This window comes from Populus alba, chromosome 2, assembly GCF_005239225.2.
Source record: "Populus alba chromosome 2, ASM523922v2, whole genome shotgun sequence".
Taxonomy (NCBI): domain Eukaryota; kingdom Viridiplantae; phylum Streptophyta; class Magnoliopsida; order Malpighiales; family Salicaceae; genus Populus; species Populus alba.
Window position 1 is genome coordinate 5295033 of NC_133285.1, and position 14199 is coordinate 5309231.

The 14199-nt window shown below is 35.2% G+C and overlaps 2 protein-coding genes across 3 annotated transcripts; one reads left to right on the forward strand and one right to left on the reverse strand.

Moving 5' to 3' along the window:
* Window positions 1-370: 370 nt before the first annotated feature.
* LOC118035813 (LOB domain-containing protein 38) lies at window positions 371-1357 on the forward strand. Its single transcript, XM_035041469.2, has 2 exons — window positions 371-699; window positions 807-1357. Exons 1-2 carry the CDS (start codon window positions 516-518, stop codon window positions 1247-1249), a joined length of 627 nt encoding a protein of 208 aa, XP_034897360.1. The 5' UTR covers window positions 371-515; the 3' UTR covers window positions 1250-1357.
* A 3211-nt stretch (window positions 1358-4568) lies between these two features.
* LOC118035814 (QWRF motif-containing protein 2) lies at window positions 4569-10490 on the reverse strand. Of its 2 annotated transcripts, XM_035041471.2 has the most exons (7): window positions 10353-10485; window positions 8672-10101; window positions 6931-7050; window positions 6362-6478; window positions 6179-6268; window positions 5103-5210; window positions 4569-4935 (listed from the first exon to the last, which is right to left on the reverse strand). In XM_035041471.2, exons 2-7 carry the CDS (start codon window positions 9947-9949, stop codon window positions 4861-4863), a joined length of 1788 nt encoding a protein of 595 aa, XP_034897362.1. In that variant the 5' UTR covers window positions 9950-10101; window positions 10353-10485; the 3' UTR covers window positions 4569-4860. The 2 variants fall into 2 exon arrangements, with proteins under 2 accessions (XP_034897362.1, XP_034897361.1); XM_035041470.2 differs by having other exon boundaries at window positions 8672-10490.
* Between the last annotated feature and the right edge of the window lie 3709 nt (window positions 10491-14199).

The following is a 14199-nucleotide window of genomic DNA, read 5'->3' on the forward strand; positions in this document are numbered from 1 at the left end:
CATCTCACACTTCCACTTATGGGGCGACTAGACTATAACTTACTGGTACTTTCAAAAAAGCAATTTAAAAAGAAATACAAAAGGAAATGGGCCCACTGCAATCTTACGGCTCATAACACCTAAAAAGTAAAATCCAATGGCCTGCCTTGATTTGTAGAACAAGAGACGCGAAAACACGGAGTCGCTCGTGCCCAGAGTTTGGAAGATATTCGCCTCAACAACCACGAAACCCTCCTTGAGCCCACCAAACGCTAACAAAATCCCCACCGTTCAATCCAAAATAACCTTAACTTAACCACAGTTACTTTTTTAGCTAAGCCCCCTAACCATACCCACTTTTTCCTTCTCTTATACGCCTTCACCACTCCCCAAAGCTCACTTCTTTCCCCCACTTAAAATTAATCGTCCTTTGCTTTCTCATATATATACACACACTTATATATAAAAGAAAAATACCAGAATTATATTCTTTATCATCATCAAGAAAAGCATCAAGATTTTATCAGACGGTGGATATGAGCTGCAACGGTTGCCGAGTGCTGCGAAAGGGGTGCAGCGAGACATGCGTATTGAGATCGTGTCTGCATTGGATCACGAACCCTGAAGCCCAAGGTAACGCTACTTTGTTTCTCGCCAAATTTTTTGGCCGTAGTGATCTCATGTCTCTCATCTCCGCCGTACCCGAAGCCCAACGCCCTGGTATGTATAAACATACAAATACAAACCAAGTTGTATATATGTATATTTATTTATACACGTGGAAGAGTACCAATTAATTTTTCCTTTTTGTTTGTTTTGAAGTATAGCTTTGTTTCAGTCGCTGTTATTTGAAGCGTGCGGGAGAACGGTGAATCCGGTTAACGGAGTGGTGGGGCTATTGTGGAGCGGTAACTGGCATGTGTGTCAGGAGGCTGTGGAGACTGTGCTTTCCGGTGGAGCCTTACGGCCGTTACCTGGGATTCTCACCGGAGTCGTAGCGCCGAATTGCGATGAATCATCTGACAGATTCTCTGCGGCTGCGTACGCAGTACATAACATGGCGCGGAATCAATCAAGATCGTTTGCTAAAGAGAATAATAATGAAGCGGTGTCTGATCATCATGTCAACCTGTGTCTCGCTAGAGGAAAAGGTGGAAGAGATAAGAGAGGAAGAGACGCGGTGTCGTTTTATACAGGAGGGGAATCGGAGACAATAAGCTTTGAAAGCAGCGGCGGTGATAAGAAAAGGCTTTTGAATCTGTTTGTCTGAATAAATTAAAAAGAAACAGAGTTTTGTTGTAACTTACTACTACTACTACTATTTTTTTGCTCTATATGAATATAATGCCGGAATTTTGATTCGGTACGTTTTTGGCTAGCTTTCTTTCCTTTGTAATTTGATTTACTAGTTTTTCAGTTCAGTTTCTGAATTAACGAAATTTAATGTTTGGCGTGTAGCTGGTGGGTTTATTAATTGGGAATGAGTACCTCAGATTTGGTCTCAATCGTGGATATTATTATTAAGAAAATGATCTGATGATGAACAACATCATTAACATTAATGCTAATTAATTTCCTAATTAGTGAAGGGGTGGGGGTCTTCCTCCCGTCCCGTCCGGTCCGGTCCGGTCCGGTCATGGCGGAGGATGGGAGCATCTAAGAGATAGAGATAAGAACCGTGTGGCTCCAGGATGGAGACCTATGGTCTGACACCCACCTGATGGAGGTGGTTCTACCTAAGACTGAGATTCCCATAAACCTTCTAGACGAACCACATCTTTTACACCTTTTTAATATTAGCATGCCATTTTGGTTTAATCGTGCCTTTTCAATTTGTCTTTTTAGTTTATTTTTTATTTTTTTAAAATTATTTTAATATGTTACATTAAAAATAAGTATCAAATTGTATCAATACTTTCAAAAAATTGTAGTTATATTATTATTATTATTATAAAACACATACTGGATTGCGCTTTGAGGTCAGATTAGAAAACAATTCAGTGAAGAAAGAGTATTTGGGTTATAGGGGATGCTGCCATTGTTATTAAATTTCATCTAATAAGTATTATTGTTTTAAAAAAATTATTTATTCTAATTTTTTGTTTAACTTGAATTTTAAATTAAATCATGTAAAAGTTATCCTGGTGTGATATTTTTGATTTATTTCACTTTTGTTTTTTAACATTTGGCTCACTTTTGTGTTTTGTTTTTAAAATTTTAATATATTTACAAGCAAAAAATATTTTTAAAAAAATAATTTTTATAATGTTTTTAATTTCTCAAATAGGTTAGGTTTTTTTATTTGAACTTGAAAAAAACATAATTCCAGGCTGTTTGTTTTTTTAGTTTTAAAAATGTTTTTGAAAAATTCTGATTTTTTTTTATTTTTTTTCTTTGTTTAAAATTAAAATTTTTTGTTGTTTTAAAATTATTTTGATGTTTTGATATTAAAAATAATTTTAAAATAATAATAATAAAATATTATTTTAATATATTTTCAAGTAAAAAATACTTCAAAAAATAACTGCTTGTTTTTAGAATCTACAATTGTACTTTCCATGATAAATTATGTTAATTTGATCCTGACGTCTAAAGTATTGAAATGCAAGTTAGGTGTGTGGAATTTTTCACATAATGGAAAACAAGGTTGATTCTGGTAAATCAATTATTGCATATCACATGTTGTTTCAGGGTATGTTTATTTTTAAGATCAAGATTTATGCAAGGAGTCCATAAAAAAACTAAAAAAATAAGAAAAAATAAATTTTATGTATACTCAACGTCAATCACAACCTTAAATGGAGAAAGCGGGTGTTCAATTGTACGAGGATGAAATCCTGAACTTTATCAACAGTGGTCCTCCTCCGCAAAATGGAGTTCAGATCTGATCTGCTATCAATTTCATTTGCCTCCTCAATCCTTGATGCTAAGGTGGATGACGATTGAGTTAATTAATGACCTGTTATTCCTGCTTGAGCCTTCCTAGTACGAGTTTCCAAGTCTGCTTACATCTTACTTCCCTCGTGATAATATTTATTTTTAAAGTATTTTTAATTTAAAAATATATTAAAATAATGTAGTGTTCGCACGTACCGGAGAAGAGTGAGCTTCACATGAAATGAGATGATTTTTTGACCAACGATCTGAAAGCAGCCAGGCAGCCTGTAGATGGAGCGGAAGCATAATAGAATTACGTTCTTGGCATGGAACTGAAAATGGGAGTGAAAAGGATGGGTCCCGGCTGGGCTGGGATTTTGCGGAGCAAAAAATGGTGCGGGGCACGTCAGCTTCCTCCCCCCAAATCCTCCTCCATTGGAGGTGCGTTCCACGGCATTTTAATACCAAATAAATAAATAAATCTTTCACAAAAAGACAACGTTATATCGTATATGAAAAGAGCACACAATTAGTTAAAGAGAAAAAAGAAAGCCGATATTATCATACCAATCCTTTCGACTCGCAGCGTCTCGTAGCATATGCCGTGGATCCCACGTCATCTTCATGGATCGCCATTTTAGGATACTTCCTTGATTCGATCACCATTCCATCCTAGCAATGGGTGGTGGGTGATGCAAGAGTTAGTAGGCTAAATGCGTGGTGCTTGCTAGAGAGAAGAAGTATGCTCATCATCATCATTAATTCAAGGAAAATGAATGGAATGACGTGAAGCCGATGGAGACAACGGAATCTTATTGTTATCGTATGGAACGCAATTCCTCACCTTATAGAAGGCGATTACCTCCGACGAGGAGGAGTTACTATTTGTTTTATAACTAATATGGTCTCTTCAAGTAATTCAACCCCTACAAACAGATGATTACTATGATGAAGCCAATGGCCTTGCGCATGCATGATGTTATCGAACCTTTCATGCGATTGAAGTATGAAATATTCTACGATAAATACCCCTTCATTCATATACAACTAGTTCTTTGGAAGCTGACCGCATATATAAAAGCAGTTGGGCAAAAGAAAAATACCGAACACAATTAAATAATGGGGAAAACGAAGGTCGGGAAGGCGACTCACTTAGCCATGACGCACGAGGCTAGTCATTTGGTAATCAGCACTCACGGCAACCATTTCTCCTGCAGATGCCAATCGTACAAGTTTCATTGATAGCGAAGTGAAGTGCTTAACCAAATATATGCTGTATTTGGTTGCATGGATTAGCCAAATCCAGAAAAGGAGCAAGGAGGCGGGGAGAAGTCAGGTGAACCATCCCATAAAAGAGGTGATTCACATCACAGCACAGCGTGACCAATAACATGACAACGGCCCTTTACATAAAAAGAAAAATAACTGCAAAGATGCTTATAAAGGAAATCCATTTTCTAGCCTAAAGGCCCCAATACAGAGTAAATTCTTTCCAATCGTGCAATGAAATTTCTATTTACTTTGAACTACAACTTTCTTTGTCTCGGTTTTGATTCGGGTCACTAGCTCCTGATCAAGTAAAGCGAAAACATGTAGCAAATGCACAACTGATTGATGGACGCAGAAACAAACTGTAACAGATCGTCGTGGGGACACCAAATTCAAGATCGCACACAGACACGCAGCTAAACAAAACAGTAGCAAACAAGAACTTGAAGAACGCAAAAAATTAAAATTAAAATTAGAAGAGGAAACTTAGGAAAGAGAGATTGAAAACATCATTATGTATATTTACATGCGCTGTACTCTGCCCTGTAGAGAGGTTACCTCTATACAATCTAATTATGACTTTGAGAATGGCAACTTCATGCCATCTATGCATACAAAATAGCTACTTTTGCTTTATCCATCCAATACTTTTCCTCTCGGTTCCTTGAATCACAGGATAAAGGGGTTGATTTGATGTTGTTAGCATTTAGGAAGGAATTAAGTGATATGAGCTTTTTACACTTGTGTTGTCAGGCTGGAAGGCACTCGGTTTAGTTGTAAAACATGAGTTCTCAGGCTACATTCTTTCACCTGGCAACATGGGCACTTTCAGTTAAAAAGCTAAAAGCATTACAGGAAAATGGTACGAGTAAAAGTAATCTATAGGATCGAATTATAGATGACAAGCATACCAAAGGCACTAAAATGAATTTTACTTCTACCTACTCAATTCTTTGTAAAAGTAAAACCAAAATTACCTGCAAGGCTGCAATGGTTGACAATAGATCCTTGCACTGATAAAGCCTATTACGCTCCTTCTGAGTAAATTTTTCAAGTTCCGCAACCAAAGAATTTACTTCCCCAACCTACCAATGGTGAAAGCAAAGGACAAATAAACTGTTAAAGACATTGAAAATGACTGCATCAACCCACAAAACTGAAGGATATGACGGAATTTGAAGCCATCTTGTCAAGCATTATTCAATTTACAACACATTGTTCATAATTCAGCTTAAACTCAGTTGTAGGAACACAAACAAAATCCGTCGTAATGAAGTCTTTATATTTCATCTTTGCGAGTCTTGGGCAAGAGCAGTCAAGCATTTACAGTATCAGGTTCCCGGCAGGACTAACGGCAATTCCATAAAATTTATGGAACTTCTTTTGAGGGTTAGGATTCTGGAGGGGAACTCACTGGCAGGCCCAAATGTCCCTGAGCAAAACAATTTGCGATGCCCGCTTCTATCCTATAAATCCCATCCACCTATCTCATAAAATTTTGAGCATATACACTGGACTATTGGCAAATTGAGGAAAAAAAAGGGCTTAAACACGAGATAAGCCAAAAATTTGGGCAACATAAGCTGAACACAGATAAAATTTAAACCTCAAAGGGCACATCATGCCATGTGTTACAACTTCATTAAAACACAAAATCAAAAACCCAGAGTCAGAAGGTCCTTCCTGATCATGACAACGAATATTTGATAAAATGATCTAAATACATGTTAGTAAGGCTGGGCAGCAAAAAATGACACTTTTCCCGAGACCTGAAGAACAATACTCAATTACTCATTGAAAATGGCAAGGCACTGCATGTTTACTATATGTTGGTACCAACTATAATATGTACTGCAGTGAGATAGCATGTATGGGGTCCGGCTTATCATCACAAATTACATAGTTTATATCTGCAACAAGTCGATCAATAAATCTTTTCTGAACAAAATTCTGAAAAGCGAAAAGCACGAATGCAAGTATGAAGCAAACGTTGGACAGGCATAGGATTAAAAAAAAACAACTTTGAGGAGTGGGAAGAGGAAAATAGAGCGACCTTTGTTATCAATAAGCAAATTGAGGATGCCATTGCCTGCATCACATCAACTGCTGAACAGATAGCATCCTTCAGATTTTGGACATCTGCCTGTAGAATTATGAATCAGATAAGCCATTATCAGAAACCCAATTGAAACAGAGTACCAAAAATGAAAATCAAGAGAAGGAAAATGGCACATACCCTTGCCCCATCAACAATTGGCAAACGGAGCGTGCTAGCCTGCAAAGCTTCAATGGCCCCTGATAAAGAACGGGAGTAATCCTGGTCAATCAATGCCAGTTCTTCTAAACACAACATCTGCAGCAATCATGAGTCATTAGTTTAAAACAGAATACCCAAATAGAAATAACTAGAAATAAATAACTTTGAGCTCCAATCATGCATAAATCTCCATTAAAATAAAGCTTTGGTCTTGACCTTTGTTCCTTAATAAAAAAGAACCTTTATTAGCATTCATAGCACTATGCTTTTCTGAAAGTATGCCATATGGTTTGGAAGTCTTTAACAATCCATTCAAGACTCAGCCCAATGAGAGTCAGTTTATATGGAAATGTGTGTGTGTGATAAACATAGGGGATTTAAAAATCAGCTTAAAATGATAAATGCCACATCTTAAAATTCAAATTGTTAGAAATATTATACGAGAAATTAAAAGGTACACCAGTAAAATTTGCATAAATACTGAAATGAAAAGACAACATAGAAAAACATAGTGCTTCTATGATGGGATCAAGTCAGTCGTATCTTACTTGCTCCTTGAGGATGGAAATCAGCTTCAAATTTTGCCTTAGCCATTGTAACTCTGTTCTTTTTGCTCTCACAGATTCACACAGTTTTGATGTTGTTATATGTGCATTATACAAGCTTTTCTGGTATAGATAAGAAAAATTAGACAAGAAAATTCCTCTAAATAATTTGACAGGTTGAGTTAAAGGAAATTGTGCAATGAATGAGTTACCTAAAATAAAAATGAGCGGCAATTGTAAGCATAATTCATACATAAATCATCATATTGCCAAAAGTGGACAAAACCTGGTATTAAAATTGTTCAGATATCCTAAAATGGCTTGACTTTGGCCATAATTGTACTAAATGCTTGAAGTAATAGATGGTCACATCTACAATGCATGTATCTTCTCCAACAGGACCAGCTATTACAATCTTACAGGCTTCAGTAAAAAATCTTAATCCCACATGAATAATAAATGTGAATAACACGTGACACAATTGACTCGGTCAAAACAATTTAAAAGGGAACTACAATTCAGGGGGAAGGGATCATTTTAGCCAAAGCTTCTAGAAAGAATTATGAGAAACTAGCACCCATGAACAGTCAAAATGATCAGAATAAGCTAACTGAAGAATCAGCTATCTCCATCATATTAAATACAAGGGTAAAAACCAAAAAACAACCTTTTCTACATCTTGTCAACATGGTTTCATGAACCGTAAAATTTCTCTGTTAATAACACAGTTCTCAATCCCATGATTAAGATTTCTTATCAAACCCCATATAAAAGATTGCTGCTCAATAAGATGATATAGTTATGAAGCTAGGTTGGCACATGAAAAGCAATATTCTAGAAATTTATATTCACCTTAATATTCTAGAAATTTATATTCACCTTAGAATTGCATCTGTACACAAAACCTTATAGAATCAACTCTTACAGATTTGACACAGATTTTTCATTCCACTGATCCCCAACTCTGTTTTATTATCATATTAACAGAAAATCTTCACCCTCAAATACATGAAATTTAAAACCAGACTAGATGAACGATTGTATCAAGAAGGCAATTTAATGCCAAAACACCTGTTTTTAACAAAAACATTCAAACTACGACACCAAAATATAGGGGCAGAGCAGCGAATGAGATTGCCTCACCTCCAATGGATCAGCCTCCCTTTGTAATTTAGCATGCTAGGCTATTCAGGCAGTAAGTTTCCTACAGCAGAGCATGTTCACATGGGTTTTCAATTGCCTCCTCCCCCACCCCCACCAGGCATATATCATTAGCCAATATACATAACCTTCCACCAGTTATAGTCAACACGGCATCAAAAAAAATTTCAATCTATAAATTCTTCCCAACCACTTTTTAACGAATTAACAAGAAGTAGCAAGTTTCCTTCTGCTACTTGTTCACACATAACTAACTATTGTGCAAAAAATTCATCATCTTTCGTGACTATTTACTTCTTAATCGCCTATCAACCTCTAGACAGAGATTCAGTTTTTATTAGACATCACTCAACCACCCAGATTTGCTCAAATCCCTTAGTTAATAAAAGCTGCAATCATGAAAATTGGCACTTCTCACTGACAATTGAAATCAATGGAAGAACAACATGGAGAGGAGTAGAGATACTATGGTTTCCTATCCAATAAAATACTCAATGCCATTCATTAACTGATAGTAATTGCCCAACAAAAAAGCATGCTATAAAGAAAATAGATACTAAATCCTAGAAAACAGTGACCATACCTTTGCATTCAACCGCTGAGCAGACAGAGCAGAATCAGCTCTGGCATTGATAAAACGCAATTGCAACAACCGATTATGAAAAATCCTTAACAAATGCACCTCCACGATCCGATTCTCCCCAATCTTTCCTCTCCTAATATCAGCAGCAAAGCTCAGAATTGAAGGGGTACTATTCAAGTTGCTCAAATTACTACTCACAACACCTCCCACGACATTCCTCACCCTCGATGGACTCATTCCTCTCATAGGAGACCGTGCAGCAGCCGATGATATCCCAAACTTACTAGGCGACCCAGGCCGTAACGCCCCACCACGAATAGGAGACATCTGTCCCCTACTATTGACAACTCCTTTTGGAGAAGATACTGGACTATCACTTCCAAACTTCTTTGGTGCAATAAGTTTGGCCGGTGTAGGTCCTTTCAATCCATTATTCCTAGAAACTGGTGACCCAGGCTCTGGTTGCCGCCTGATTCTACTATTAGTCTCTTGCCAAAACCTTGCCGGCTCGATTAACCCCCGCCCCCCCTGTCCTGCAACACCAACAGCATTTCCACTACTCTCTGAAGTAGTACCAGATGATACACTCTCAGTATCCGAAGCCAAAGGATGTTCACTATGAACATCAGATCCATTCACGTCAATAGGCTTCGTGGAATCGATTGTGCTAGAATCAGAACTCAATCTGCTTTCAATTGATGAGCTGGTATTGTTGTTGTTATCCGCCATTGAATTTTGCAATGCCCTAACAACATTCAAATTGACTCCAGACCCAGCAAATTTCTTTCTATCATCAGTACAATCCATGCTTCTTCTAGTCATTGGATTCGGCTGCCTAAATCTCCCTGGCCACCGATGTTGCTCTATAGGCCCTGAATTCTCTACTTGATCAGCTCTTCTGGTCGGTATTGTAGTGGTTGCTTTGCGCCTCTCTGGTGTTCCTTTTCTTACACTAATGGGAGACGGGGTTGGTTTCGCTTTATTCAATTGAAACGAAAACGACTCTCCTTGAAACGACACCGATAATCTTCTCGTTGAAGTTATCAACATTCTCTGGGCATTTGTCATCTCACCACTGTCAACAACCCCACAATTGGTATTTCCTATTCTCAAATCAAGAGAGTTAGTTCTTGGTGTAGCAGGACGCCTACGCTCCACTGATTGTGACCGTTTGATTGTGGAAGCAGCGGAAGTCGTTGAAGTCGCTGTTCGTCGTGAAATCGACGGTGAAGCGCACCGTCTTGACGTTGAAGTAGTGGATGCCGATGCCGATGACATGTATCGAGAACTGACTTCTCGGGATTTTGGACGGCGAGGAGCGAGAGCATTGTCAGGGTCTGATGGTAATAACGGAGGTCTTGTTGGGTTTTGGCTTTGCGTTGTTCTAGTTGTTGATGTCGTTTTGGGGTTTATTGGTGTTGAAACTGCAGCTACCATTGTCATAACAGCAAAAATTCAAAATTCAATTCAGAAACCATTCTTCTTCAAAACCCTAATTTCTGTTTAAAACCCTTTCAGTTAACTTTAAATAAAAGAAAAAATGGAATGATTATAAAGGAAATTAAGGAGAGAAATTAGTGAATGTGAGTCGATTTGGTGAGAATGTGAGGGAATTTGTAATGAGTCTTTTTCTCTTTGAGAGAAAAAAAAGTGACCGGAGAGGTTTTCTTCTGACCGTTACCTTTAGCCGGCGTAGTAGAGGAGAGAGGGTGGCGTAGTTTGGGCGAGATTTAGGAGCATAACTGTCGTCCTAGGCTTTCTCTGTTTTGGGACTTCTTTTTTTCTTTTAATAAACAAGAATATATATTATATATAACACGGTTTTTTAAGATTTGATAACTTACTCGCGGGTTTTATATGCGGTTGAAGACTCGCGGGTTAAGGCGGTGACGTGGTTAAGAATGGGGGTATTTTTGGAGATGGGAAAGGGGAACGTGGTATTTTTGTGACATGGCTATACACGGAAGCGAGTTTATGGTTTTTTTTGTACGCTACTGGAGGTGTCTGAAAAGTGGCGCACTGTGTGATTCTTCGGAGAGACGTTACGCGAACGACACGGCGCTGAATTTTGATTTCTTTAGAATTATGGAAAAAATAGCCGTTTTGTCCGGTGGAGACATGGCTCACTGGTGCTTGTAAAAGCAGTAAAGGCGGTGTTTTAAAGTGGTTTTATTTTAAAATGTATTATGATAATATATTTTTTATTTATTTTTTAAATTTTATTTTTGATATTAATATATATTCAAAAATATAAATAAAAGGATAGTTTAAAATTTAAAAAAATATTTTTTAAAAAAAATACAGTCGGACCATAAAATTAAACAGTATCTAAATACAGGACTTTTATACAGGTTTTTTTCTTCACCTCCTTTTATACTCCCAACGGCTGGGATTACAAGATTTTACTGTTAAGACAAGGAAAAGGGCTGAGCCACGTTCTATGTTTACTGTTCACAGACATGATCTCTAATGGTAATGCAAGCTGGCATTGCTATAATTGCAGTGCTATATAACAACGGTATCAAATTAATGTTAACGCAATTTTTTCCACAGGTTAGTTGTAATAATTTTTTAAAATATTTTTTATTTAAAAATATATTAAAATAATATTTTTTTTATTTTTTAAAAATTATTTTAACATCAATATATTAAAATAATTTAAAAATACTAAAAAAATATTAATTTAAAACAAAATAAATAAATAAAATTTAAATTTTTAAAAAAATATTTTTAAAACATAAAAATAAAAACATATACTGATGAGTTTATTATGGTGAAGCACTCATAATTGGTTGAGCCTTTTTTTTTTTTTTTTTTTAAATAAATTTACTTGATTGCTTAACATAAAATAAAAAGTGATCCTCAAAGTCGTCATTACTGTGGGAAGGACAAAGACATCTGTAGTGAGGGAATATGAGGACTACAGACCTAAGGTTAGATTAAAGTATTTTAATGTTTGTTTTTTTAAATTATTTTTTATTTAAAAATATATTAAAATATTTTTTTTAAAATTTAATTTTAATATTAATATATCAAAACGATAAAAAATATAATAAAAAACACAGTTCATCAACATTATTTGATGATATCTATTTCTTTAAGTTACCCCCAATAATCGATTGTGTATCTTGCTTGATAAAATGGAAAGTTACATTCAAAGTAAAACACCAGGTTAAGATTACCCAATTATGCTGACCTGAATTTTTTTTCACACAAGAATAGAGAGAGGCAGATGGAACGGAGAGACTTAGTTTGTTTAAAAGTGTTATTGTAGTTGTTTTTTTAAAAAAAAAATTATTTAAAAATATATCAAAATAATATATATTTTTTATATTTTTAAAATTAGTTCATCAAAATTATGTAAAAAAAATTAATTTTAAATAAAAAAATTTTAAAATTGTAATTTTTTTTAAATAAACTATTAAAACGCAAAAACAAACTGGATCAATATCATCACAAAAATACATTCATAATGATGTTTTGCGGGGTTTTATTTTGGATTACAATATTTATTTGTTTTAAATTTATTAAAATATTTTTTTTATTTTTAAAAATTAAATATATTAAAATAATTTGAAAACAAAAAAAAGTAATATTAAGCAAAAACATTTAAATTTTAGACAAATGGTGTCTATGCGGTGATACCAAACACCCTCTTTAGTACGCTTTGCTTCTTTATAAGTTTTACTTTTTTTCATGGAGAAGAAAAGGGAAGAATGTAATCACCAACTAAATTAAATTAAACGAAGCAAAGCCAGTTGCGTCCGCAATAACCAAAGGCTAACTAACTATTGATTAGTCTCTTTCTTTCTTTTATTTTATTTTATTTATTTTGTTGAAAAAGGACTACCGTCCTGCTTTGAGTTTTTATAACTCAACTCTCTGTTAAGCTAATCCCAAGTAATCACGAGTGCTTTACTTGCCCAAATCCCACCGTAATCGCATGAGAGCTCTTGCCCAAAATCCCCACTAGAACATTAAGGAAATAAAACCCCACCGTTTTATCTTAAATCGTATGAGAACTTCAAACTATTTACACTTTTGAAGATAAACACGATTTCTTTAGTGGGAACCGAACAGGTAAAGTCCATCGCACACATAAGGAATGGTTTAACAAACTGAAAAGCTGATTAGGACATCATTTGGTTCCAAGTTAATTCGTTAATAACTTAACATTGATGACAATCAATTTAAAATCATATATTTACCACCAAATCATGATCATTAATCAGTAGTTAGAAAGTGTCGTGAATTAAGCAACAATTTACATTATAATTGGTTTTAAAGTAACTAACAAGCTTTTTATCAACCTATGTTTCTAAATTACTTATGTACGAGACCCCACTTTGAAGGCCACGATAAACGTTTTTTTTTTTTTTTCCCTCGGTCCCATCGCTTTGACAAGCACGATGTTCATCTTTCCACTAACAAGCCCAGAAAAGAAAACAAGAGAAGGGCGAGACAGCAGAGCCGGACTAGAAGATAGTCGAGCCTCCCTCTTCCAATTCTTATCACGATACCCTGTAATAAGATTTGCGAGAATATTGGTGAGATGTTGATTTTCAAAATTGGATGGTAATAAGATTTAGCTTGGAGAAGAAGAGATCGTTTTTACTTCTGGGTCTGGTCGATGAGGGTTGGTGTGTGGATAGCTCAACTTTCCTTGATCATTTTCTCCTTTTAGGTTTGGTTTGGTCACCCTCTACATCATTTTCTAAGATAGACACTGTTCATGGGTAGCCCTTAATTCTTGGGACCTTCGAGAGAGACACCATGATTGTTATTCTCTCCATGTTTTTGGCTTGTTTTCTGCTGGTTGCTTAGTAGGTCAAAGAATTTAGGTTACAATAATACATCTAGTTTCATATTATTTTTTAATATATATATTTTTTTTCAATAAAATTTTGTATGAAGTTCAAACTTATATAAATTTATATTATTTTATATTTAATATTTATTAAATAAAATAAAAATAATAAAATTTTAATATTTTAATGTTAAAATATTATCTTAATCTTAAAATTTTAAATTGTTGGGTGATGTTTTAAAAATAATTTTAATCATGCATAATATTCAAGGTAAATATTTGTTTGCAAGGGATATCGGTAGTCAAAAATTGCAAAAGAAAACTGTATCAGTTGCATATTGAAATTCAAGCACGCATAGAGGACAATAGACATGGTGGTGAAAACAATACACTGCTACTGTGTATAAGATCATCAATTACATAAAAACTTGTAATTTACTGTTATATACATGCATGTTAAAACATTTCTCAATTTGCTATTATGTAAATCCTTATATGTAAGCAGGTAGCAGAGGCATCATAACATACTGGTAAACTTAGACTTATTCCTACATTAACCAATCAATTCAATCTATTTTTATTATTGTTTTACTCTTTTACAATATCAAGCGAAAAAAAGGGAAAAAAGAAAAGAAAAACAAAGATGCTCTACCCTCCCCTTCTGTCGATACAAACAATGCAAGCGCAGAGCATCGCCAGCTGGTTACAGTCACAAATCACA

Coding starts and splice junctions, on each gene's coding strand:
- LOC118035813 (XM_035041469.2), top strand. CDS start 516: ATGAGCTGCAACGGTTGCCGAGTGCTGCGAAAGGGGTGCAGCGAGACA. Junction 700..806: donor ACCCGAAGCCCAACGCCCTG/GTATGTATAAAC, acceptor TTTGAAGTATAG/CTTTGTTTCAGTCGCTGTTA.
- LOC118035814 (XM_035041470.2), bottom strand. CDS start 10,114: ATGACAATGGTAGCTGCAGTTTCAACACCAATAAACCCCAAAACGACA. Junction 6,479..6,930: donor TTTCCATCCTCAAGGAGCAA/GTAAGATACGAC, acceptor TGATTGCTGCAG/ATGTTGTGTTTAGAAGAACT. Junction 5,211..6,178: donor TTTGCTTATTGATAACAAAG/GTCGCTCTATTT, acceptor CACCATTGGTAG/GTTGGGGAAGTAAATTCTTT.